The 23336-nt window shown below is 62.2% G+C and overlaps 1 protein-coding gene across 7 annotated transcripts in view; it reads left to right on the top strand.

Annotated features, from left to right (window-relative positions):
• The window catches only part of ROBO3 (roundabout guidance receptor 3), a 228239-nt gene extending 210810 nt beyond the window's left edge, over positions 1 to 17429 (top strand). For 5 of the 7 annotated variants that reach the window (XM_043534098.1, XM_043534095.1, XM_043534099.1 and 2 more), the window contains 16 exons: positions 307 to 428; positions 687 to 903; positions 1604 to 1722; positions 1934 to 2105; positions 2576 to 2770; positions 5410 to 5433; positions 5976 to 6018; positions 6141 to 6295; positions 6683 to 6958; positions 7305 to 7464; positions 9696 to 9923; positions 14428 to 14609; positions 14922 to 15029; positions 15320 to 15496; positions 16020 to 16174; positions 16968 to 17429. In XM_043534098.1, the coding sequence (XP_043390033.1) occupies positions 307 to 428; positions 687 to 903; positions 1604 to 1722; positions 1934 to 2105; positions 2576 to 2770; positions 5410 to 5433; positions 5976 to 6018; positions 6141 to 6295; positions 6683 to 6958; positions 7305 to 7464; positions 9696 to 9923; positions 14428 to 14609; positions 14922 to 15029; positions 15320 to 15496; positions 16020 to 16174; positions 16968 to 16979 (2345 nt within the window). In that variant the 3' untranslated portion in view covers positions 16980 to 17429. Of the gene's footprint in view, positions 1 to 306; positions 904 to 1603; positions 1723 to 1933; positions 2106 to 2575; positions 2771 to 5409; positions 5434 to 5975; positions 6019 to 6140; positions 6296 to 6682; positions 6959 to 7304; positions 7465 to 9695; positions 9924 to 14427; positions 14610 to 14921; positions 15030 to 15319; positions 15497 to 16019; positions 16175 to 16967 lie in introns of all 7 variants that reach the window. The other 2 variants (XM_043534096.1, XM_043534094.1) reach the window with 2 other exon arrangements.
• Positions 17430 to 23336: the final 5907 nt, after the last annotated feature.

The following is a 23336-nucleotide window of genomic DNA, read 5'->3' as shown; positions in this document are numbered from 1 at the left end:
GATGTCTTCTCTAGGCCCGCCCTGCAGGCCCCACTCGAAGCACAGGGCAATGGTGTGTGTCCAGGCAGCCGAGCGGCGGGAGCCAGCCCTAGCCATTGGTACAGCTGGCCCCAGCAGAGGGCAGGGGCTCCTGGCCGTCCCAGCAGGCTCCCTGGGCAGTAGGGCCTAGTGGGCACCTGGAGACAGATATGTGCCCAGCCCAGTGGCTGGCTTGTGGGGCACCTGTGCCCGATCCTGTGCCTGTGTCCTCTGCCCTGTACAGTGGGGTGACTCTGGGCACCGCACTCACGCTGGGTTTGTTGGCAGACGTCAGCCCCACCAGGCAGGGTGTGGATCACCGGCAGGTGCAGCGCGAGCTCGGCCAGGTCGCGGTACAGCTGCAGGAGCCCGTCATCCTCACCTCGACCACCATCCAGGTGTCCTGGACTGTGAGTACCAGCTCCAGCTTGGCCCGGGGGTGGAGAGGCGGAGGCGGGCCCGGAAGGGTGGAGAGAGCCCGGGCGGGTGTGCCAGGGCACTGTGGATGGTGCGTTGCTGGGGGTGGCGTAGAGGGTGCAGTGGGTGGGGGTGGGACTGCAGAGCACGGGGAGCAGCCTGGCTCCAGCTCTCCGGAGGCTGCGGGCCGTGCTGGGGCCGCGGGCGAGCGCTCCCCAATGCTGCCCCGTTGCTTGGTCCCCTCTCCCCAGGTGAATCGCCAGGCCCAGTTCCTCCAGGGCTACCGGGTGCTGTACCGCCCGCGGGGCAGCGCCTGGCTGGTGCAGGACGTGCCGGCGCCGGCCCAGCGCAGCACCGCCCTGGTGGAGCTGCGCAAGGGCCAGGAGTACGAGATCAAGCTGCGCCCCTACTTCGACGAGTTCCAGGGCACGGACAGCGAGGTGCTGGTGGTGCGCACGCCCGAGGAAGGTCAGTGGGGTGGCGGCAGCCCCCTCTCAGAGCTCGGCCCCCGGGCAGGGCCGGCATCTCCCCGGGCAGCTGCCGTGCCGTGGGCCAGCGACGCAGCCGTCTGCAGGGACTCGGGCTCCCTGACCGTGGCCGCCGCGGGAGGGGCCGGGATCCTCACGAACGCCTGCCCGGCTGGTGCTCCCTGGCTTCCTCGGGCTGGCGTGGGGGCAGAGGAGCCCGGCGCTGAGCAGGGCGGGAGGGGCGTCTGGGGGGGCCGGGGCTGCTGTGCGGGGAGGAGGGCGAAGTGTGTACGCTAACCTGGCTGTCCCATAATGCCTACCTCGGCTGGCCTGCCCTGGCCCGGCAGCTCCGCGGGCCATGGGCCGTGGCTACATGGTGCCTGTCACGGAGCCAGCGGCCATGCTCTGGGACCGGCTCCCTCCCCAGCTGCTGCCGACAGGGTGCTGGTGCCCCATGGCTTGTCAGAGCCGGGGCCCGGGAGCAGCTAGAGCTTGCTGCCCTCCCCTGGGGCTGCTGGCTCCCTGGGGATGTGCAGAGCCCCCGTCCCCTCCTGGCTGGGCCAGGTGGAGGGAGCCTGGGGCAAGTCCAGGGGCCGGCAGGAGGCTCTAGGGGCCAGGCATGGGTGCTCACGGTTGGCCAGTCCCCTTGATGTGCAGCTCCCCCCAGCCCTCAGCACTATACCCTCTTTCCTCCCTCCCAGCCCCCAGCGCCCCCCCTCAGGCAGTTTCCGTGGTAACAGTGGGCAACAGCACCAGCATCAGCGTGTCATGGGAGCCGCCCCCTGCCGGCGAGCAGAACGGCATCATCCAGGATTACCGGGTAAGGTGGCACTGCAGGGGGGCAGGCACCAGGTGCATCCAATGTGCCGGGCACAGGTGCTGCCAGGAGGGTTCGACCAAACTGGCAAGAGTCATCAAGTCCCGCACTGCCTGCAGGCTCTGGCGGGGCCAGTGCCAGGCACCTGGGGGTGGGGGCAGCTGCTCCACGTCATCCCTGAAGCCACAGGTAACCAGAGTCTTCTCCCCGGCAGATCTGGTGCCTCGGGAACGAGAGCCGCTTCCATATCAACAGCAGCGTGGAGGGCACGGTGCACTCCGCGGTGCTGCAGGGGCTGGTGCCCGGGGTGCTGTACCGCACCGAGGTGGCCGCTGTCACCAGCGCCGGCGTAGGAGTGAGAAGCGCGCCCGTCCCCATCCAGATCAGTGAGTGCGCTCGGCAGAGCGGGCAGGTGGCGGCTCTCACCCCAGGACCTCCCTTTGCACCCCTCCCTGCCCAGGCTTTGCACGTCTCTCACCTGTGCCCGCCTGGAGTCATTGCAGTGCTGGGCACTGCCCATGCGCGGTGAGGGGCAGCAAGGCACTGGAGTGAAGGTGGGGCGGCTCTGTCTGGACACGCTGCCGGGGCGCTGGGCTGCTCGGAGCTCAGCAGACTGCAGGCAGGGCAGGCAGGGAGGGGGAAGTCCCTGCCGGGGGTGTCGGGGCTCAGTGCCTGCCAGGGTCAGAGGGATGCTGGCTGCAGGGATGCTGGGGTGTGTGTGACATGGGCACCGGCGGCGTTGGGGTTGCAGCAGGACCACTGGCCACACGAGGGGCGCTGTGGCATGAAGGGGCACAGGTCGGGCCACGCAGACGCCCTCTCACTGCCTTGCCTTTGCCACCTGTACCCACCGCAGAGCCTGCCCTGGACCAGGGCTCGGTGCCCATCAGCAGTGGGGAGAACGTGAGCCTGGCCGAGCAGATCACAGACGTGGTGAAGCAGCCGGCCTTCATCGCGGGCATTGGCGGGGCCTGCTGGGTCATCCTGATGTGCTTCAGCCTCTGGATCTACTGGCGCCGCAAGAAGAGGAAGGAGCTGAGTCATTACACGGGTGAGGGGCCAGCCTCCCCTCCACCCTCACCCCAACCCCCACCGCCACGCACCGGGTCTGCCCCCACCCCGGTGCGCCAGGGACCACCCCCACCCCCACCTACCACCACCATGCACCAGGGACCGTTCCCACTCCAGTGTGCCAGAGACAGCCCCCCCAACCCCCACTGCCACGCACCAGGGTCTGCCCCCACCCCGGTGCGCTAGGGACCACCCCCACCACAACCCCTACCACCACACACCAGGGATCGATCCCACTCCAGTGCGCCAGGGACCACCCCCACCCCCACCTACCACCACCACGCACCAGGGACCGTTCCCACTCCAGTGCGCCAGGGACAGCCCCCCCCAACCCCCACTGCCACGCACCAGGGTCTGCCCCCACCCCGGTGCGCCAGGGACCACCCCCACCACAACCCCGGTGCGCCAGGGGCAGCCCCCCCAATCCCCACTGCCATGCACCGGGGACCGATCCCACTCCAGTGCGCCAGGGACAGCCCCCCCCAACCCCCACTGCCACGCACCAGGGACCAATCCCACCCGAGTGCACCAGGGACCCTCCGCACCCCACCCCACGCACCAGGCACCACGCCTGCCCGAACATATTAGGGACCACCACCACTCACCAGGATCTGCCCACACCCCAGCATGCCAGGGACAGCCTCCACCCTAACCCCCACCACCACACACCAAGGACCGATCCCACTCCAGCGTACCAGAGTCAGCTCCCACCCCAACCCCCACCACCACACACCAGAGTCTGCCCCCACCCCAGCATGCCAGGGACCACTCCCACCCCAGTGCACCAGGGATAGCCCCCACCCCAACCCTGATCACCATGCACCATGACCAGCCCCCACCCCAACCTCATGCCAGGGATCAGCCCCTCCCCTGCTCACCAGGGACTGCCCCCCCCCCGCCCACCACCATCACACTGTGCCATGGACTGGGCCACTCCAGATTAGATGCGGGCAAGTCGGGCTCTGCCTGGGACATAAGGCGGCCATCCCCACAGCCTGGCTGCTTCCCCCCAGAGCCAGCCCGTGTGCAGAGCTCGCCCCCTCTGCTTACCCTCCGCACATGGGTGTGACGCTTCCTGGGGGTGCCCAGGCCTGTGGGCACCTCGCTACCTCCTGTCCTTAGCAGGAGGGAGCCCTGTCTGTGCCTGCCAGGGGTCAGCTCCCCACTGCAGCGGCCCCAGGCAACACAGGCACTGCCCTCTGGGCCTCGTACGCCCCGCACTCTCTGCAGGCTAGCAAGTGACACCTCGCAACCCCCGAGCCCTCCCGCGCCTCCCCAGAGCATCCGGCCCCAATCCCCTGGCTCTCGCAGTGCCCGATCCGCTGTTCCCAAAGGTTCAGTGCACCCAGCTCACCTGTTCCCCTCCACTCACTGCCCTGCTTCACGCTCAGCCCTTGGTGGGAACACCTGGTTACAAATCTAATGAAGTCCGAGCACGTACTCGAGAGCCTAGACACTCTCCCGTCTCATGCAGCCGTGGTTCTCAGCCTGTGCTCTGCGGAGCCCTGGGGGCCTGCACACTGTCTGAGGGGGCCGCGAGAGCCAGACTGAAAACAGACTGAACAGAATTCAATTCTATACAATCAAAGGTTGAGAACCACAGTCACTGCTCGGCCACGCTTCCCAGCCAGGCTGGCTGCGCCCCTCGGCCAGGAGACAACAGCCCCTCAGTGAAGGATCCAGGGGCCTCTTGGTACCCTGAGTACATCAGACCAACCCATTGGCCCTGCTGACTGTCCGTTTTTTGACCGGAACATCCGGTCGAAAAGGGACCCGGTGGCTCTGACCGGCACCGCTGACTGGGCCGTTAAAAGTCCAGTCAGCAGCAAAGTGGGGGCCCGGGGCTAAGGCAGGCTCCCTGCCCGCCCTAGCTCTGCACAGCTCCCAGAAGTGGCCGCCAGGTCCCTGTAGCCCCATGGGCGGCCAGAGAGGCTCAGTGCGCTGCCCCCATCCCAGTGCCGACTCCACAGCTCCCATTGGCTGGGAACCGCTACCAATGGGAGCTGCAGGGGTGGCGCCTGCAGGCACGAGGGCAGCACGCAGAGCTTCCCTGGCCACCCTGCACCTAGGGGCCGCAGGGACCTGGCACCCGCTTCCTGGGAGTCACAGAAAGCGCTACCAGGACCCTGTACCCCCCGAAGCCAACCCCTTGCCCCAGCCCTGAGCCCCCTCCTGCACCCCAAACCCCACATCCCCAGCCCCACCCCAGAGGCTACTAGCCCTCAGCTGAGACCTCACAAGCCACCCTTTGGTGAACCCTTACGCAGATATCTGCCCAGGGGATCCCTGTGCCCGCTGCCCACTGGGGAGGCCCGGGCTCCCCAGCGTGGCTGCTAGCACCAGACAGCTGGGGCAGAGGCAGCTCCAGGGGAACAAGGCTGGGGCCCAAAGGGAGCAGGGCCTCTGTGTCACCCACCCCTCCCAGTAGAATGTGCCAGCCTGGGGGCCTGGGGCCTGACGGGGGTGCGGTGTGCCATGCTCCTGTGAATGCCCCTGCTCTGCCCTGTGCCTGGTCCCAGCTCCCACCTCCTGCCCTGCTGCTCGCTCCCCTGCTGTGCCCTGGCATTCTCCTCCTGCCTGCAGCTGCTGCGACTGACCGTCTCCCCTCCTCTCTTGCAGCCTCCTTTGCCTACACGCCAGCAGGTAAGGCCCTTCCCTCGCCCCAGCCACGGGGCTCCCCGAGAACGTGGCGGGGCCCCTTGACCCAGCTTGAGTTACAAAGGTTATCTACGAAGTCCCGTTTGCCTGAACACAGGAGGAGGCGAGCAGCAGGAGACCAGCTGTGCTTGCAGTGCCAAGCCTGCACCCAAAGAGCTGTCCCCAGCGGGTCTCTGCTCGGCTTTCTCGCTGCTGCCGTCTCTGCCATCTCTCTCACCCCCTTCACCCAAACGGTGCCCGGCCGAGCCCTGTCCACATAGGTCAGAGCCCGGCCCGGCCCTGGAGGTGTCTTGGTCCTGGCCTGCGACATGGACCTGTGGGGATTTTTTGGGGCGGGGGTTGGGCTGCTGAACTGTGGGAGCTGCCTGCTTACCACAGCCTGGTCACCATGCTCTGCAATGGCAGCTGGGCCTGGCCCCTGGGTCCCACCCGACCCTCAGCAGCCGGGTCAAACACAACCCGCAGCAACGAGGCCTCACCCGACCCTCAGCAGCCGGGTCTCAGCGCAGCATCTCTGTCTCTTTCAGTCTCGTTCCCGCACGCAGAGGAGCCGGCCCACGGCAACAGCAGGTGAGTGCAGAGGCCTCCCACCCCACGCTCCGCAGCGGCCGGGGGCTGCTGGGGAAACCCTCCAGCAGGGCTACCCAGCACGCAGTGAACATAAGCCCCAGCCCTACCCTCTCTCCCTGCAGACCAGGCATGCTGGCCATGGCCACCAGCGCCTCCAACTACCCCTGGCTGGCGGACTCGTGGCCCGCCCCCAACCTGCTGCTCAATGGGAATGCCAAGGAGCCTGGCACGAGCTGCTGCACGGGGATCCATGATGCCACGGAGAGATATTACAATGGTACTGGTGGGGCATGGGGAGCTGCGGGTGGCCAGGCTGTAGCAGGGGGCTGGGCTTAGAGCAGCCAGGAAAGGGGCCAGGACGAATGGGCCCATGTCTGGGGCATCTCCGGCCCCAAGGCTGTGGGGGCTGGGTGGGCGAAGGAGCCGAGCTGAGTCCCTCTTTGGGGGCCCAAGCCGGCTTTGCTGTCGCTGGCTCTGGGGAGCAGGTGGGCCGAGCTCCTGGAGAGGGGCAGGAGAAGCAGCCCAAGGCAGCTGGTCCAACGCTGGGAACTCTGGGCCAGCAACAGCTCAGCCACGTGGTGGGCAGGACAGGAGCCAAATGACCCCAAACGTGGCTGAGCTGTCCCCATAGCGCAGTGTCCTGTGTCTGTAACTTGCCCCGCAGAGGCCGGGATTTCCAACTACCTCGCCCAGACGGAGAAGTTTGGGGCGGGCGCGTCGGACGGGCCCATTTACAGCACCATTGACCCTGCCAGCGACGAGATGAGGACCTTCAACGGGGCCTTCTCGCAGCACACCACGCCTTATGCCAGCACGCCCCTGGTGCCATACGGGGTGCCCAGCCTGCCCTCCCCTGATGCAGAGGAGAGCCCGCGGAGCCCCCAGCCTGGCCCCTCCAGCAGCCAGTACGCGCTCCCGGAGCGCAGCAGAGCTGAGCAGGGTAGGGACGCCGTTGGGTGTGCAGCTGGTCGGGCTGTGGAGCCCGGGGGACGCGGGGTGGGGGGCCCAGTGAGCCAGTGCCAGGCACAGAGTTGGCTCTTCCGACGGCTGGCCCCAGGTGCCCTCTGGGCATGGGAGCCACCTTCCGCTGCCAGGAGCACCCCAAGGACACCCCGGAGTGCTGGGAAGCACCGTGTGTCTCCAAAGGGGATTGGCTGGACCCTGGGCCCAGCCCACGCCCTCAACAGCCACTGTGGACTCCGAGGGCAGGCGAGAGGCAGGGGGCTCTCTGTGGGGCTGCCCCACTCGCTGTGTCAGAAACGCCTGTCTGGCTCCGGTCTCTCTAGTGGTGAAAATCGGCAAAGCAAAGTCGATGGGGAAGCCGGTGAAAACGCCCTCGCTGAACTGGACGGAGCTGCTGCCCCCTCCGCCTCCGGCCAGCGAGCTGAGCCAGTACGTGGAGGAGGCGGAGGAAGAGGAGGAGGAGGAGGAGGAGCTGGCTGCCAGGTGAGCACAGTTACCGCTCTCTCTGTCCTAGCAGGGACGGTGCCACCGCACAAACACCCAGCAATCCCGCGGCCAGGATCTCGGTGCCCATGGCAACACAGAGTCTGCACCAGTGGCTGCCGGGCCCGGGCAAACATTGCCACTCGCACCAGACTCCCCCAGCCCTGCCAGAGGCACTGCAGGGAGCTGGGAGGGCCCAGGCAGACCTATGGCATTGCCAGCCTGCCTGGGTCAGGTCAGAGGCTCGGTCAGGGGAGTCTATGACAGAGGCTGATTACAGCCATAGCCATGGGGCGCTTCCCCCTTCGGCCTGGCTTTGCGCCGGGGGCCTGTAGAGCTGGGCAGGGAGGCACGTGGAGCCGGGTGGGGAGGCTAGTGGGACGGGCGGGGAGGCACATGGGACAGGCGGGGAGGCCTGTGGGATGGGCAGGGAGGTGTGTGGGACGGGGGGGAGGCCCGTGGGAGGGGCAGGGAGGCGCGTGGAGCCGGGCAGGGAGGTGCGTGGGACAGGCCGGGGGGCATGTGGAGCCGGGCGGGGAGGCCTGTGGGACAGGCGGGAAGGCACATGGAACCGGGCTGGGAGGCCTGTAGGACGGACAGGGAGGCACGTGGAGCCAGGTGGGGAGGCTAGTGGGACGGGCGGGGAGGCGCATGGGACAGGCGGGGAGGCCTGTGGGATGGGCAGGGAGGGGCGTGGAGCCGGGCAGGGAGGCCTGTGGGATGGGCAGGGAGGTGTGTGGGACGGGGGGGAGGCCCGTGGGAGGGGCAGGGAGGCGCGTGGAGCCGGGCAGGGAGGTGCGTGGGACAGGCCGGGGGGCATGTGGAGCCGGGCGGGGAGGCCCGTGGGACGGGCGGGAAGGTGCATGGAGCCGGGCGGGGAGGCCCGTGGGACGGGCGGGGAGGCACATGGAGCCGGGCGGGGAGGCCCATGGGAGGGGCGGGGAGGCGTGTGGGACGGACGGGGAGGTGCGTGGGACGGGTGGGGAGGCCCGTGGGACAGGCGGGAAGGCACATGGAACCGGGCTGGGAGGCCTGTAGGACGGACAGGGAGGCGTGTGGGACGGGCAGGGAGGTGCGTGGGACGGGTGGGGAGGCCCGTGGGACAGGCGGGGGGGCGTGTGGAGCCGAGCAGGGCGGTGCGTGGGACGGGTGGGGAGGCCCGTGGGACAGGCGGGAAGGCACATGGAGCCAGGCGGGGAGGCTCATGGGACGGGCGGGGAGGCGTGTGGGCAAGGTGGGGAGGCCCATGGGACGGGCAGGAAGGCGCATGGAACCGGGCGGGGAGGCGCATGGGATGGGCAGGGAGGCCCGTGGGATGGGCAGGAAGGCACATGGAGCCGGGCGGGGAGGCGCATGGGATGGGCGGGGAGGCCCGTGGGATGGGCAGGAAGGCACATGGAGCCGGGCGGGGAGGCCCGTGGGACGGGCGGGAAGGGGCGTGGGACGGGTGGGGAGGCCCGTGGGACGGGCGGGGAGGCACATGGAGCCGGGCGGGGAGGCCCGTGGGACGGGCGGGAAGGTGCATGGAGCCGGGCGGGGAGGCCCGTGGGACGGGCGGGGAGGCACATGGAGCCGGGCGGGGAGGCCCGTGGGACGGGCGGGAAGGTGCATGGAGCCGGGCGGGGAGGCCCGTGGGACGGGCGGGGAGGCACATGGAGCCGGGCGGGGAGGCCCATGGGAGGGGCGGGAAGGTGCATGGAGCCGGGCGGGGAGGTGCATGGGACGGGACGGGAGGCACATGGAGCTGGGCGGGGAGGCCCGTGGGACGGGCGGGGAGGCGTGTGGGACGGACGGGGAGGTGCGTGGGACGGGCGGGGAGGCATGTGGGACGGGCGGGGAGGCCCGTGGGACGGGCGGGGAGGCGTGTGGGACGGACGGAGAGGTGCGTGGGATGGGCGGGGAGGCCCGTGGGACGGGCAGGAAGGCACATGGAGCCGCGCGGGGAGGTGCGTGGGACGGGCGGAGAGGCACATGGAGCTGGGCGGGGAGGCGTGTGGGACGGGCGGGGAGGCGTGTGGGACGGACGGAGAGGTGCGTGGGATGGGAGGGGAGGCCCGTGGGACGGGCAGGAAGGCACATGGAGCCGGGCGGGGAGGCCCGTGGGACGGGTGCGGTGGCATGTGGAGCCAGGCGGGATGAGGGCTTGCGGGGCTGAGTGGGGTGGCTGTGAGAGCCAAGGCGCCGTCCAGGCCTGTGGTGCCCGGCAGGGTCTAACATACCCCCACTTGCAGCGCGGAGGCGGAGGAATGGTGCCCCCCGCTGCCCGAACGCACCTACCTGATGGAGAACGTCCAGGAGGAACAGTGCCCCCTGCCCCCGCCCCGCGGCGACATCTCCTCACCCGCCCACTCCTACGGGCAGCAGTCCACGGCCACGCTGACGCCCTCGCCGCGCGATGAGATGAGAGCTGCCGAGGACATCCCCAGGCTGCATCACTTCGAGATCCCGCACCTGCCCCGGTAGGAGGCGCCCCCACCCCACCCCTGGGGCTCAGGCTCCTGGGGGCTCCCCCGAACCTTTCGCAGGAGAGAGAAGCTGTGCGAGTGGAGTGCCAGCCTGGGTCACGCCAGCTTCCCCACTCAGCTCTGCCTGTGCTCCTCAATCCCGACCCGCAGCCCCCTGATACCCCAGCCCGGGGCTCCCCCCACACACGTAAGAACGGCCAGACTGGGTCAGACCAATGGTCCCTCTAGCCCAGGATCCTGCCTTCCAACAGCAGCCAGGGACAGGTGCTTCAGAGGGAAGGTACAGAACGGGGCAATTATCCCCTGTCGTCCAGTCCCAGCTTCACATCAGAGTTTAGGGACTCGCAGAGCATGGAGTTGCTGTCCTGACCCTCTGGGCTAACAGCCATAGTCAGACCTATCCTCCACAAACTTAGCTAATTCTTTTTTGAACCCTGTTATAATTTGGCCTTCACAACATTCCCCACGGGCGGCAGATAGAGTCCCCCTTTGGGGAGGCAAGCCACAGCTCTGCCCCTTCTGTCCACGCTCCTGCCCCATGGCCGGAGCCCCAAGGACCCGCCTCTTGCCCGAAGAAGCCCCAAGCACCCCCTGTCGGCCAGAGGAGTCCCGGGCCGGCCGGAGCCCCGAGCCCCACACACACACACTCACACCTACCCGGAGGTTCCCCCAGACTCCCCTCCCCTCTGTGGCCCAGAGGAGCCCCAAGCCAGCTGCACCTCCCCTCCCCAGACCCCAAGCTGCCCGGGGAAAAACATTTCTCTGATCTGTCTCTGTGCTGTGCCCCATGCAGTTTCTGGGGCAGCTGAGGAGGAAGCATTTGCTACTCAGCCTCCTGGGTTCCTCAGTAATCTCCCTTGACTCCCCTGGCCTGTTATACCTGCCGCCCATGACATCCCCTGGCAAGGAGTTCCACAGGTTGACAGTGCGTTGTGTGAAGAAGTACTTCCTTGTGTTTGTTTTAAACCTGCTGCCTATTCATTTCATTGGGTGACCCCTGGTGCTTGTGTTATGTGAAGGGGTAAATTACACTTCCTTAGTCACTTTCTCCACATCATTCATGATTTTATAGACCTCTGTCATATCCCCACTTCAGTGGCGTTGGAACGCTTTTCATAGTGGGGTGCTGAAAGCCAGGAAAACTATCCCCAAACTTTTTACCACGTGCCCCCCCCCCCCCCTCAGAGCTGAGGCCAGGAGCAGGGCCGTGTGTCCGGGGGGGACACAGACAGGGATAAGGTGGCCAAGGCTGGGGGCAGGCTTGGAGCCAGGAGCGGAGCCCCGCCTGCGGGACCGGCAACTGGGCCCCCGCGTGCGTGGCTGGGAGCGGGGCCGGCAGCTGGGATACTGTATAAAACTGGGGGTGCTGCAGCACCCCCCACACTCCTACTTCCCGTGCCTGTGCCCCCCTTAAAACTCAATAGTCCCCGTCTTTTTAATCTCCCCTCATACAGAAGCTGTTCCACCCCCCTAATCATTTGTGTTGCCCTGCACTGTACTTTTCCCAGTTCTAATGTATCTTTTTTGAGCTGTGGCCACCAGAACTGCACACAGTATTCAAGGTGTGGGCGCACCAGGGGTTTATACAGTGGCATTAGGATATTTTCTTTCTGTTTATCCCTTTCCTAATGGTTCCCAACATTCTGTTCGCTTTTTTGACTGACACTGCACTTTGAGCGGATGTTTCCAGAGAACTCTCCACAGTGACCCCAAGATCTCTTTCTAGAATGGTAACAGCTAATTTAGACCCCATCATTTTGTATGTTTTTTTGGGATTATGTTTTCCAATGGGCATTACTCTGCATTTATCAAGATTGAATTTCATCTGCCATTGTGCCACCCAGCCACTCAGTTCAGTGAGATCCCTTTGTAACTCTTCACAGTCCGATTTGGATTTAACTATCCTCAGTAATTTTGTATTGTCTACAAACTTTGCCACCTCTCTGTTCACACCTTTCCCCTCATCATTATGCCAAACAACAATGGTCCCAGTATAGATCATTGGGGGACGCCGCTATTTACCTCTCTCCATTGTAAAAACTGATAATTTATTCCTACCCTTCGTTTCCTGTCTTGTAACCAGTTATTGATCCATGAGAGGACCTTCCCTCTTATCCCATGATAGCTTACTTTGCGTAAGAGCTTTTGGTGAGGGACCTTGTCAAAGGCTTTCTGACAGTCCAAGTACAGTATATCCAAAAAATCGCCCTTGTCCACATGCTTGTTGACCCCCTCAAAGAATTCTAGTAGATTGGTGAGGCATGATTTCCCTTTACAAAAGCTCTGTTGACTCTTCCCCAACATAGCGTGTTCATCTATGGTCTTGTCTGACAATTCTGTTCTTTACCATGTGCTCCTCCGTACCTGTCGGCTTTCCCCCAGCCCTTAGTTTAAAAAAATCCTCTACAAACATTTTAATGTTAAGTGTCAGCAATCTGGTTCTGGTTTGGTTTAGGTGGTATCCATCCTTCCTGTATAAGCTCCTCCTTTCCCAAAAGTTTCCCATTTCCTACTAAATCTAAATCCCTCCTCCGAACACCATTGTCTCATCCAAACATCCTGCCGGTCTAACTGGCCCTGTGTGTGGAGGTGGACGCATTCAGAGAATGCTACCATGAAGGTCCTGGACTTCAAGCTCTTACCTAGCACCCTAAATTTGACCTCCAGGACCTCACTCCTACCTTTCACTATGTCACTGGTACCCACAGGTACCATGATTCCCGGCTCCTTCCCATCACTGCACATAAGTCTGTCTAGATGTCTCAAGAAGTCCTCAACCTTTGCACCCAGCTGGCAATTCACTATGTGGTTCTCCCGGTCATCACAACCCAGCTAGCTATGTTTCTAATGATCGACTCCCCCAGTACTGTTACCTGGCTCTTCTAATTGAGGTCCTCTCCCCCGAAGAGGTATCCTCAGTGTGAGTGGACACCATGCCATCATCTGGAAGGAGGATCCCACCTGTGGGATAGTTCCATCTGCTCCATTTTGATGTTCTCCTTCCCCGAGACTTTCATCCTCCTCAACAGCACAGAGGCATCAGACTGGGGGTGGGACCCGCTTCTGTGTCCTGGAAGGTCTCATCTCTGCATCTCTCTGTCTCCATTAGCTCCTCCCGTTCAGACACTCTGGTCTCCAGAGCTCCTTGCACCAAACATGCACACAGTAAGCCATCTGCCCACAAGGCAGGTAACCGTACTGGCTGCACTCCGTGCAATACGCTGGCTAGCCTCGGTCTGCTGCGGGACTCTGCCTGCATGCTTTGTGCTCTTGCAGGGATTTTGGTTGGTTGGTTGGCTTTTTGGAGGGGGACACTTGTTGGCCTAGGTTCAGAGAATGGTTGTTAGGAGCATCTGGCTCTCATGCTCCCTCTGTAAACTCCCCTGGTTGCTAGCTCTTCCGGTCGCTCTGGAGCTGACCTGTTCACCCCGTTCTACCTGAGCCAGCCCCTTGCCAAGGGAGCCTAAAGGGGTGAGGGCTCAAAGGACAGCAGGCTAGAGCCTCATTAAGAAACTCCAGGTCACTAGCCTCAGCACACAGCCCCCCGAACAGCCCACACTGTAAATTCCAGTCAAGCAGGCACATGGCAAGCACACAAAAACAACAGATAATCAGCTCCCCGCATGGGCCACGTAGTCACTCCTCCTTCACCTGGAGAGCTTTCTCGCACAACTCCCTGTGTCCTAGCTCTGCCGGTGCCCCTCAATCCCGACCCACAGCCCCTGCTACCCCAGCCCTGGGCCCCACACGCCGCTCTGCCGGTGCCCCTCAATCCCGACCCGCAGCCCCTGCTACCCCAGCCCTGGGCCCCACACGCCGCTCTGCCGGTGCCCCTCAATCCCGACCCACAGGCCCTGCTACCCCAGCCCTGGGCCCCCCCAGCTCTGCTGTATCCTGACCTGCAGTATCCACGCTTACCCTCGCCTGGGACAACGCTGTGCTGTGGCTTTCGAACAGGGATGTCCCCCGGAGGTTCCAGGGAGACCCAGCTGGGCCAGGGGTGATTAATGCCCAGGGTGGCTCTCTGGTTGCCTGATGAATTATTCCACATTACCTGTGCTCTTCCCCCACTTCTTCGTCCCCTCCAGCACCCCCCTCCCCCCGCCGGCAGTGCCTGGGAGCCTGTCTGATGTGCACAAGAGGCTGCATTCTCGTGACTTTCGCAGCCTGGGAGCAGAGCTGGGGCCGAAGGGGGCCCAGGGCGGTCCTGCGGCGTGGCCCTTGTGCAGCCAGTGGAGATGGGTTGCTGGGTCTTGGTCCAGTTCCTGCTGGGCAGGTGCCCCCAGAGCAGAGCTGTGCACAGCCCTGCCCCACTGGCAGCCTGACGGGGCCAGAGAGGCTGGGCTCTCCTCTCAGCTGGGGCCCATTGGCAGGGGGCAGCTGTAGCCATGGCTGGTGTTTGCAAGTCTGCCCGGGTGGGTTCCCGGAGACCTGCTCCTGGAGCCACCTGCTCCCAGGCAGTGCGTGGGTTAACTGGGCTGGCCTTGCTGTTTTCCAGGCGGTTGCCGAACGGCTCGGGGGCTTTGCCCAGGGCCCCGAGCCCTCCCCTGACCCAGTCTGACCCAAATCTCAATGCCCTTACGGAGGGGGCCGATGGCCACACACCCAGACACGGGCACAGACGCAACCTGAGCCAGACCCCAGCGCACAGTGCTGAGAACATCAGTTCCCCGAGCCCAGGTGAGTGCAGCCCAGCCCTCTACGTTCCCGCAGCAGCACCCGGCCCCGGCAGGTGGGGGCACCTGTGCCCAGACAGAGGGACTGATAGCCCTCTCCCACCATGGTCAGCCTGGTTTCTGGGGCTGCCAGGGTGGGATCGGTGTGCTCCGGCTGTGGAGAGCTTTGCTAAAGCCTGCGGAGAGCTGGGGGAACAGCGAGCCAGGCGCTGTGGGCACGTGCGTGGCCCATGGACCGAGCGCTCAGCCACCGGCGCCCGTGGGGGGAGATGGGAGACGGAAGCAGGTCAGGGACTCACGCTGCCTTTGCCGACAGGTAAAGCCCGCCCCACTCCCGGTGACGTGTCCCTCCCCCCGGCACAGAAAACGAGAACGAAGAAAAAGCCCAAGTCCAGCCATTACCGCCGGGAGAAGAAACAGGGAGGTGAGTGTGGGCACGGCACATGGCAGCGCCAGCGGCTCCTTCCTGTGGCAGCGAGCGCCCCGGCAATGCCAGCCAGGCAGCAAGGAGCAGGCCGGGCAGCATGGCTCCTGGCTCTTCTGTCTGCCGGGGAGCCAATGGCCCCATTGGTGTAACCTCCGTGTCAGGGCCCCCTTCCCAAGTCAAATCAACCCCCATCAGTATCTCTGCTGGGGAGGGGCCTGGGTTTGGCTGGGTGTGATGGGCACAGCCTTACTGGCCCGCTGACACAATTCCCTCTGCTTCTCACACAGATCTGCCACCGCCCCCACTGCCCCCACCCAGCGAGGACCCCGGGGCCTCTGCTCAGCCCCCAGCGCCTCCACCGGCCTGCAGCGCCTCCTCTCTGGAGCGGGACGTGCACAGTGCCCGCGCCGCAGAGCGGAGAGCTGGCCATCGGACCGTGCTGGGCCAGCACCAGCACCGAGACGGTAACACCCGCTGTGCGGCACCCACCAGAAACCGGCCACCCGCGGGCACAGACAGGCACGTGCCTGGTATGGTGCCATTGTCTGCGCAGCCAGCGCCCTGCCAGCCACACATGGAGCCTGACCCTCCCGATGTCTAGCCCCCCAGCTGGTCCTGGCTGCTGGGAGGGCCCACGTGGCCCCAGGGCATTGCCAGCAGGGCTGCAGGGTGGGGCTGTACGTGGGGCGCTGAGCAGATGCGGTGGCAATGCGGTTCCATGGCTGGGCACTGCGGGTCTCCGAGGTGCCCTGCAGCCAGACTCCAGGGGAGGCCATGGGGTCCAGGCCCTGCCCAGGAGCTGTGGGCACTGGGTACATTAAAGATCAAACGCCGTGGGGAGGTGGGGCTTAGCCATGGGGGCCTGAGCTGCCTGTCCCCTGCCATGTGCTGCAGGGGCTCCCTGCAGGGCCCCGTTCCGCCGGGCGCGTGTTGGGCAGGAGGCTGCGGAAGGCAGCGCCAGCCCCACTCACGCCCCTTCCCTTGCAGTGGAGGAGATCGTCCCGTACAGCAGGCCCACCTTCCTCTCCAGAGGCCAGGTGTCAAGCAACTGCTCCACGACCGGCAGCTCCTCCTCCAGGGGCTCGACGGGGTCCCGGGGCCACGGCTCCGGCCGCAGCAGGACAGCCGGGGACCGTAGTGAGGTGAGCCAAGGCGCGTAACCTGGGGGCCTGCCAGGCACTGGGGGAGCAGCGACCTGCAGGGTCAGTATCTAGCAGCATGGCAGAGCCAGGGCAGGACACTGGGCCCCCTGGGGTGGGGCTGGTGTGTGGGGTGCCGCGCGTGGGCTGGATGGGGCTGATTCCCTTTCTCTCCACTGCACGCTGCACCGGGGCTAGTTTGCTCTCCTGGGTCTCCAGCTGGTGGGAGAGGGGTTTCGCTAGGAGGGGCAGGGAGGGCTTGGAACAGGGGCCTGGCCTGGCCAGGGGAGTCTCCTGGCCAAGCCAGACCATTAGGGGGCTTTAACCTTGCCCTGCGGGAGGGAGCAGCCCCATTCACATGGGCCCTGCTGTGCTGTGGGGAGCCCCCGGGAGGGGCTCGCTGGCTCGGAGACAGCTGGGTGTTTCTGTGGTGGGCTGGGCAGCCGGATCACGGGCATGGCGGGGGTGTTCCCAATGGAGCCCCACCTCAGGGCAGCAGCCCCTAAAGGAGTCCTGGGGTGGGGAATGCTGGGGAGGGCTGGGCCCCACAGAAAGAGGGAGCTTGGATCCCCCCGGCCATGGCTGCCAGCGACAGGTGGGGCTGCTGTGGCATTTCCCCATGGCCAGTGGGCATCGCCTCAGGAGCTGGCGAGCTCTGGGGCTGGGGCCCCATGCTCTCTACAGCCAGGGGTGGGGCAGAGGGGCCCAGCCAAGCCGTGCTGCGTCTGGCCCATGCCCGCGCTGGCCTTAGCCCCTCCGAGGTCCCAGCCCTGCTGACGATTTTCTCTCTTTGCAGGAGAAGAGATGAAGCCAGCGGCGCTGGCTGAGTGAGCGGACGCAGGCTGAGAGCAGGGCTCTGCCCTGAGATCTGGGCTGGGCTCTGGGCTTTGAGCTGGTTTAATTGATGACACTGTGACTGGAGCCAGGCGGCCCAGTCCCTTGTAAATAGGTGGGGTTGGGAGCGGCAGGCAGGCTGTGTTTATACCCAGGACACGGGGCTCGTGGGTGAGGCCTGCATGGGCCCGTTCAGGACCAAGCCGGCAGTTCTGCAAAGGAAGGTTTGTGCCCAGCAGGGCAGGGGCAGGCAGCTGGGGCAGGACCAGCTTCCAGCCAGGCACAGAGAGCAGCCCACCCGCACGGCACGCGTTGCCCGTGGGGCACTGCCAGCCCAACCAGCCCCTCGTGTGGGCAGGGGTGTTTTTTGGTAGCTAATGAACCCTTTTGTAAAACAACCAATAAAGCTGTTTGTTACCCTGGACAGAGCGACGAGCTTTGCTTATTGGGGCAGGGGAGGTCTGGGTCCTGGGTGATGGGGGGCAGCAGGGGGCTGCCCTGGGGCGGGGAGTGGGGGGCACGTCCTAGGCCTCAGAATATTCCCTAAACGTGCTTAATGCCACACTGCCAGTGCTGTGTGGAGCGGGCTCCTCGCCTGCACTGTTAGTCAAAGCTCAGGTTATTGCAAGTGAAAACTTAACAACAATCTCAGCTGTTCCCCGCCTGGGGCCATTTACCCGCTAGCCCCTGCCCAGGGCGGCCCCGGGTTAGTTCTGTGTCTCGTCCGTGTCACTGCCAGGCTCTGGCCCCCGCACCAGCTGAGTGAGGGGTCACTTCAAACCCGTATCACGGATGGTTTGAAAAGGCCGGGCCGGGACAGGGATCGATGGGGCTGGCAAAAGCTTTTTATAAACCCTAAATTGGGGCTTGGCCCCAGGGGCTGGTCCAGCCTGGGGCAGGGGGAGCCGGCTGCTGAGGCTTGGCCCAGGGGCCAGACTCAGTGCTCAGAGAAGCGGGGGCCACCCGCTGCAGTCTGCAGCCCCAGCAAGGCGGGGAGGGACAGCCCAGCATGGCAGTCAGTGCCCTGGCAACTCACTACGGTCTAGGCCTGCTGTGTGGGCATGGGGGAGCGTGGGCGCTTGGGGCACTGCGAGATGCCATGTCTGCCAGGCCACGCCGCGCTGCCCCTGCACTAACGACTCGCTGCCTGTGACGAACCCCAGGGCAACGGAGGGGTGTGCCCAAGCCTGGCCTCCAACACGCCCCTGCCCAGCCCACTGGCCGTGTCCGCTGAGCCTGCTCAGGGCCCGACCGGGGCGCATGGGGGTCCGAGTGCTAATGCCCTGGCTACACGTGTGTCTGCCCCGGGGGCATGGCAGGGGGGTAGTAGCAGATCACAGCTTGGCAAGTGCTGAGCTGAGGGGGTCTCCCCACACTGCTGGGACAGCTGTACCTCTGCCCATGGGGCCAGCATGCCATCCCCTGGCAGGGCCGAGCCGTCGGGCCAGAGCCGGGGGGGGCGGGAGCTGCAGACGCCGTGTTTGCAGGCACCATAACGTGCTCTGGAGCCCTGGCAAGCCCCTTACAGCAGCGCCGGGGACGTTTGGGGGCTGAGGTGGCTGGTGCTGGCCTCCTGCAGCGCTCCCGCCCTCAGCAGCCCGGGAGAAGGACCCGGGCTGGGGGGGCACCGGCACACTCAACTCCGTGGCTGCGAGGTACCCTGGCTTCTGCGGCTCATTGAGGCCTCCAAGCAGCAGCAGGGCTGTGGGTCACCTTCCTTCCCCCCAGTCACCTCCCTCCCGCCCCCCCAGGAATGGGGGGCAGCAGCAGCAGAGTGAATGTCACCTCCCGCATCTTGCAGCCCAGCCCGTGTGCTGCTCTGGGGCTGGGGGAGGGGGGAGGAATAGGGGAATCTCAAATAGACGCAGCGAGGCTATTTAACCTCTGTACTTGGCACTGGTGTGACTGAGGCTGGCATCCTGTGTCCCGTTCTGGTGTCCACAGGTCAAGAAGGATGCGGATAAATTGGAGGGGTCAGGGAAGAGCCACTAGAATGATTAAAGGGTGAGAAAACCTGCCTTATAGTGCCTACTCCTGGGGGCATGCTGCACGAAAAGATTCTGTGCCAAAAAATTAAAAATTCTGCGCACACTATTTTAAAATTCTGCAAATTTTATCTGTCAAAATAACACGACATAATCCCACCAGTTTCGGTTATTTTCATCATTTATTTCAAAATACCTGTCAACAAGTATGTCTGAAACAATGCAGACACACAAAAATTCCCCCAGGAGTAGAGAGTTAAAGAAACCCCTATGACAACCCAGTTCCTATTTCTCTGCTCCCTTCCCCCCTTCCCCAGAGCTCAGATGGGGGGGCCAGACACCCACAATCCACCCCCCCCAAGGCCAGCTGCGGGCCCCCCCAGACTGCACCCAAACCCCCTCTTCCCCAGAACCCAGCCGCAGGACCCCTCCAGCCCAGATACCTGCACACACACCCCCAGAGCTCAGCCGTGGCCCCCGAGCCCAGACACCCCCCTCCCCCGCCCCGAGCCCAGGGATTCAAAGGGGGAAACAGCCTGATACTTGGTCCCAGGCTTTCAATAGTGTGGAGTTTCCTGCACGCCTCCCTCAGGGCATTCTGGGAACTGCAGCTGGCAGGAACCCTCGAGCGTCCTCCCCCTCCCCCCGGCAGTGGCTTCTGTGTGGGAGCTGGGCTCGGCTGGGTCCAGCGGCCCCTAGTGGTGGCCAGCAGCAAAATTCTGCAGGCAAAACATTAATTTCTGCAAAATTCTGCATTGTGCAGTGGTGCAGAATTCCCCCAGGAGTAAGTGATGGACTCAAGGAGCTCGATCTAGTTAGCTTAACAAAGTGATGACATTGTTAAGCTGACTTGTGATGACCATCCCCATGTACAGAAAGAATAGCAAATATGGTAGACGACCAGCTTGGCTTAACAGAGAAATCTATTAAACACAAAAAGGAAGCTTACAAGAAGTGGAAACTTGGACAGATGACTAGGGAGGAGTATAAAAATATTGCTCGAGCATGCAGGGGTGTAATAGGAAGACCAAAGCACAATTGGAGTTGCCGCTAGCAAGGGATGTGAAGGGTAACGAGAAGGGTTTCTACAGGTATGTTAGCAAGAAGAAAAGGGTCAGGGAACGCACGGGACCCTCAGTGAATGCGGGAGGCAACATAGTGACTCATGATGTGGAAATACCTGAAGTACTCAATGCTTTTTTTTGCCTCAATCTTCACAGACAAGGTCAGCTCCCAGATGGCTGCACTGGGCAGCACAATATAGGGAGGAGGTGAACTGCCCTCAGTGGTAAAAGAACAGGTTAAGGATGATTTAGAAAAGCTGGACATGCCCAAGTCCATGGGGCCAGATGCAATGCACCTGAGGGTGCTGAGGGAGTTGGCTGATGTGATTGCAGATTGACCATTATCTTTGAAAACTCGTGGCAATCAGGGGAGGTCCCGGACGACTGGAAAAAGGCTAATGTAGTGCCCATCTTTAAAAAAGGGAAGAAGGAGAATCCGGGGAACTACAGGCCAATCAGCCTCACCTCAGTCCCCGGAAAAATCATGGAGCAGGTCCTCAAGGAATCAATTCTGAAGCACTTGGAGGAGAGGAAGATGATCAAGAACAGTCAACATGGATTCACCAAGGGCAAGTCATGGCTGACCAAGCTGATTGCCTTCTTTGATGAGAAAAATGGCTCTGTGGATATGGGGAAAGTGGTGGATGTGATATACCTTGACTTTAGCAAAGCTTTTGATACAGTCTCCCACAGTATTCTTGCCAGCAAGTTAAAGAAGTATGGGCTGGATGAATGGACTATAAGGTGGATAGAAAGCTGGCTAGATCATCAGGCTCAACAGGTAGTAACCAATGGCTCGATGTCTAGTTGACAGCCAGTATCAAGTGGAGTGCCCCAGGGTTCGGTCGTGGGGCTGGTTTCGTTCAACATCTTCATTAATGCTCTGGATGATGGGATGGATTGCACCCTCAGCAAATTTGCGGATGACACTAAGCTGGGGGGAGAGGTAGATATGCTGCGGGGGTAGGGATAGGGTCCAGAGTGACCTAGACAAATTGGAGAATTGGGCCAAAAGAAATCTGATGAGGTTCAACAAGGACAAGTGCAGAGTCCTGCACTTAGGACGGAAGAATCCCATGCACTGCTACAGGATGGGGACTGACTGGCTAAGCGGCAGTTCTACAGAAAAGGACCTGGGGCTTACAGTGGATGAGAAGCTGGATATGAGTCAACAGTGTCCCCTTGTTGCCAGGAAGGCTAATGGCATATTGGGCTGCATTAGTAGGAGCATTACCAGCAGGTTGAGGTTATTCCCCTCTATTCGGCACTGGTGAGGCCACACCTGGAGTATTGCAGTCAGTTTTGGTCCCCCCACTACAGAAGGGATGTGGAGAAATTGGAAAGAGTCCAGTGGAAGTCAACGAAAATGATTAGGGGGCTGGGGCACATGACTTATGAGCAGAGGTTGAGGGAACTGGGGTTATTTAGTCTGCAGAAGAGAAGAGTGAGGGGGGATTTGATAGCAGCCTTCAACTACCTGAAGGGGGTTTCCAAAGAGGCTGGAGCTCGGCTGTTCTCAGCAGTGGCAGATGACAGAACAAGGAGCAATGGTCTCAAGTTGCAGTGGGGGAGGTCTAGGTTGGATATTAGGAAAAACAAGTTCACTAGGAGGGTGGTGAAGCACTGGAATGCGTTACCTAGGGAGATGGTGGAATCTCCATCTGTAGAGGTTTAAGGTCAGGCTTGACAAAGCCCTGGCTCGGCTGATTTAGTGGGGGTTGGTCCTGCTTTGAGCAGGGGGTTGGACTAGATGACCTCCTGAGGTCTCTTCCAACCCTAATATTCTATGATTCTATGACTTGATCACAGTCTATAAGTACCTACATGGGGAACAAATATTGACTAAGAGGCTCTTCAATGCAGCAGGGAAAGGTCTAACACGTTCCCATGGCTAGAAGTTGAAGCTAGACTAAGTCAGACTAGAAATAAGGCATACATTTTTGACAGTGAGTAATTTCCCAAGAGTCGTGGTGGATTCTCCATCACAGGCAATGTTTAAATCCACATTGGCTGTTATTCCAAAAGCTCTGTGCTAGGCCTTATTGTGGGGCAGGTCTTTGACCTGTGCTATGCAGGGGTTCAGACTAGATGGTCACAGTGGTCCTTTCTGGCCTTAGACTCTATGAATTTCTGCCCGGCTGCCCCATGCCAGGTGGTGAGTCTGGCCCTGCAGTCCAGGAAGGGGAATCATAGAATCATAGACTCACAGGACTAGTCCAGTCCCCTGCACTCAAGGCAGGACTAAGTATTATCTAGACCATCCCTGACAGGGGTTTGTATAACCCACTCTTAAAACACTCCAATGACAGAGATTCCACAACCTCTCTAGGCAATTTATTCCAGTGCTTAACCACCCTGACAGGAAGTTTTTCTAATGTCCTAAACCACCCTTGCTGCAATTTAAGCCCATTGCTTCTTGTCCTATCCTCAGAGGTTAAAGAGAACAATTTACCTCCCTCCTCCTTGTAACAACCTTGTATGTACTTGAAAACGGTTATCATGTCCCCTCTCAGTCTTCTCCGCCAGACTAAACAAACCTAGTTCTTTCAATCTTCCCTCATAGGTCATGTTTTCTAGACCTTTCATCATTTTTGTTGCTCTCCTCTGGACTTTCCAATTTGTCCACATTTTCCTGCAATGTGGTGCCCAGAACTGGACACAATACTCCAGCTGAGACCTAATCAGTGTGAAGTACAGTGGAAGAATTTCTTCTTGTGTCTTGCTTACAACACTCCTGCTAATACATCCCAGAATGATGTTCACTTTTTTTGCAACAGCGTTACACTGTTGACTCATATTTAGCTAGTGATCCATTATGACCCCAAGATCCCTTTCCGCAGGACTCCTTCCTAGGCAGTCATTTCCCATTTTGTACGTGTGCAACTGATTGCTCCTTCCTAAGTGGACTACCTTGCATTTGTCCTTATTGAATTTCATCCTATTTACTTCAGATTGTTTTGCCAGTCTGTGCAGATCATTTTGAATTTTAATCTTATCCCCCTAAAGCGCTTGCAACCCCGCCCAGCGTGGTGGTGTCTGCAGATGTTATCAGTGTGCTCGCTAATGCACCGGTGTGGTGCCAGCCCTCCGCACCCAGGCATCACCACTCACGGAGGACGTGCTCTCACTCCAGCACCCAGCCCATTGATCGCCCCAGGAGCAGCGCGATTGATTCTCACACGGTCAGGGCTGTTCGAGTGACTCGGGAGGTGAAGTGAAGGTCACTGAGCACCGGCACACTCAGCGGGGCTGGGGGGGCTGGGCGAGGGGGCCGCGGCTCAG

This window comes from Chelonia mydas, chromosome 22, assembly GCF_015237465.2.
Source record: "Chelonia mydas isolate rCheMyd1 chromosome 22, rCheMyd1.pri.v2, whole genome shotgun sequence".
In the NCBI taxonomy this organism is placed as follows: domain Eukaryota; kingdom Metazoa; phylum Chordata; order Testudines; family Cheloniidae; genus Chelonia; species Chelonia mydas.
This window is presented reverse-complemented; position numbering and strand designations above follow the sequence as displayed.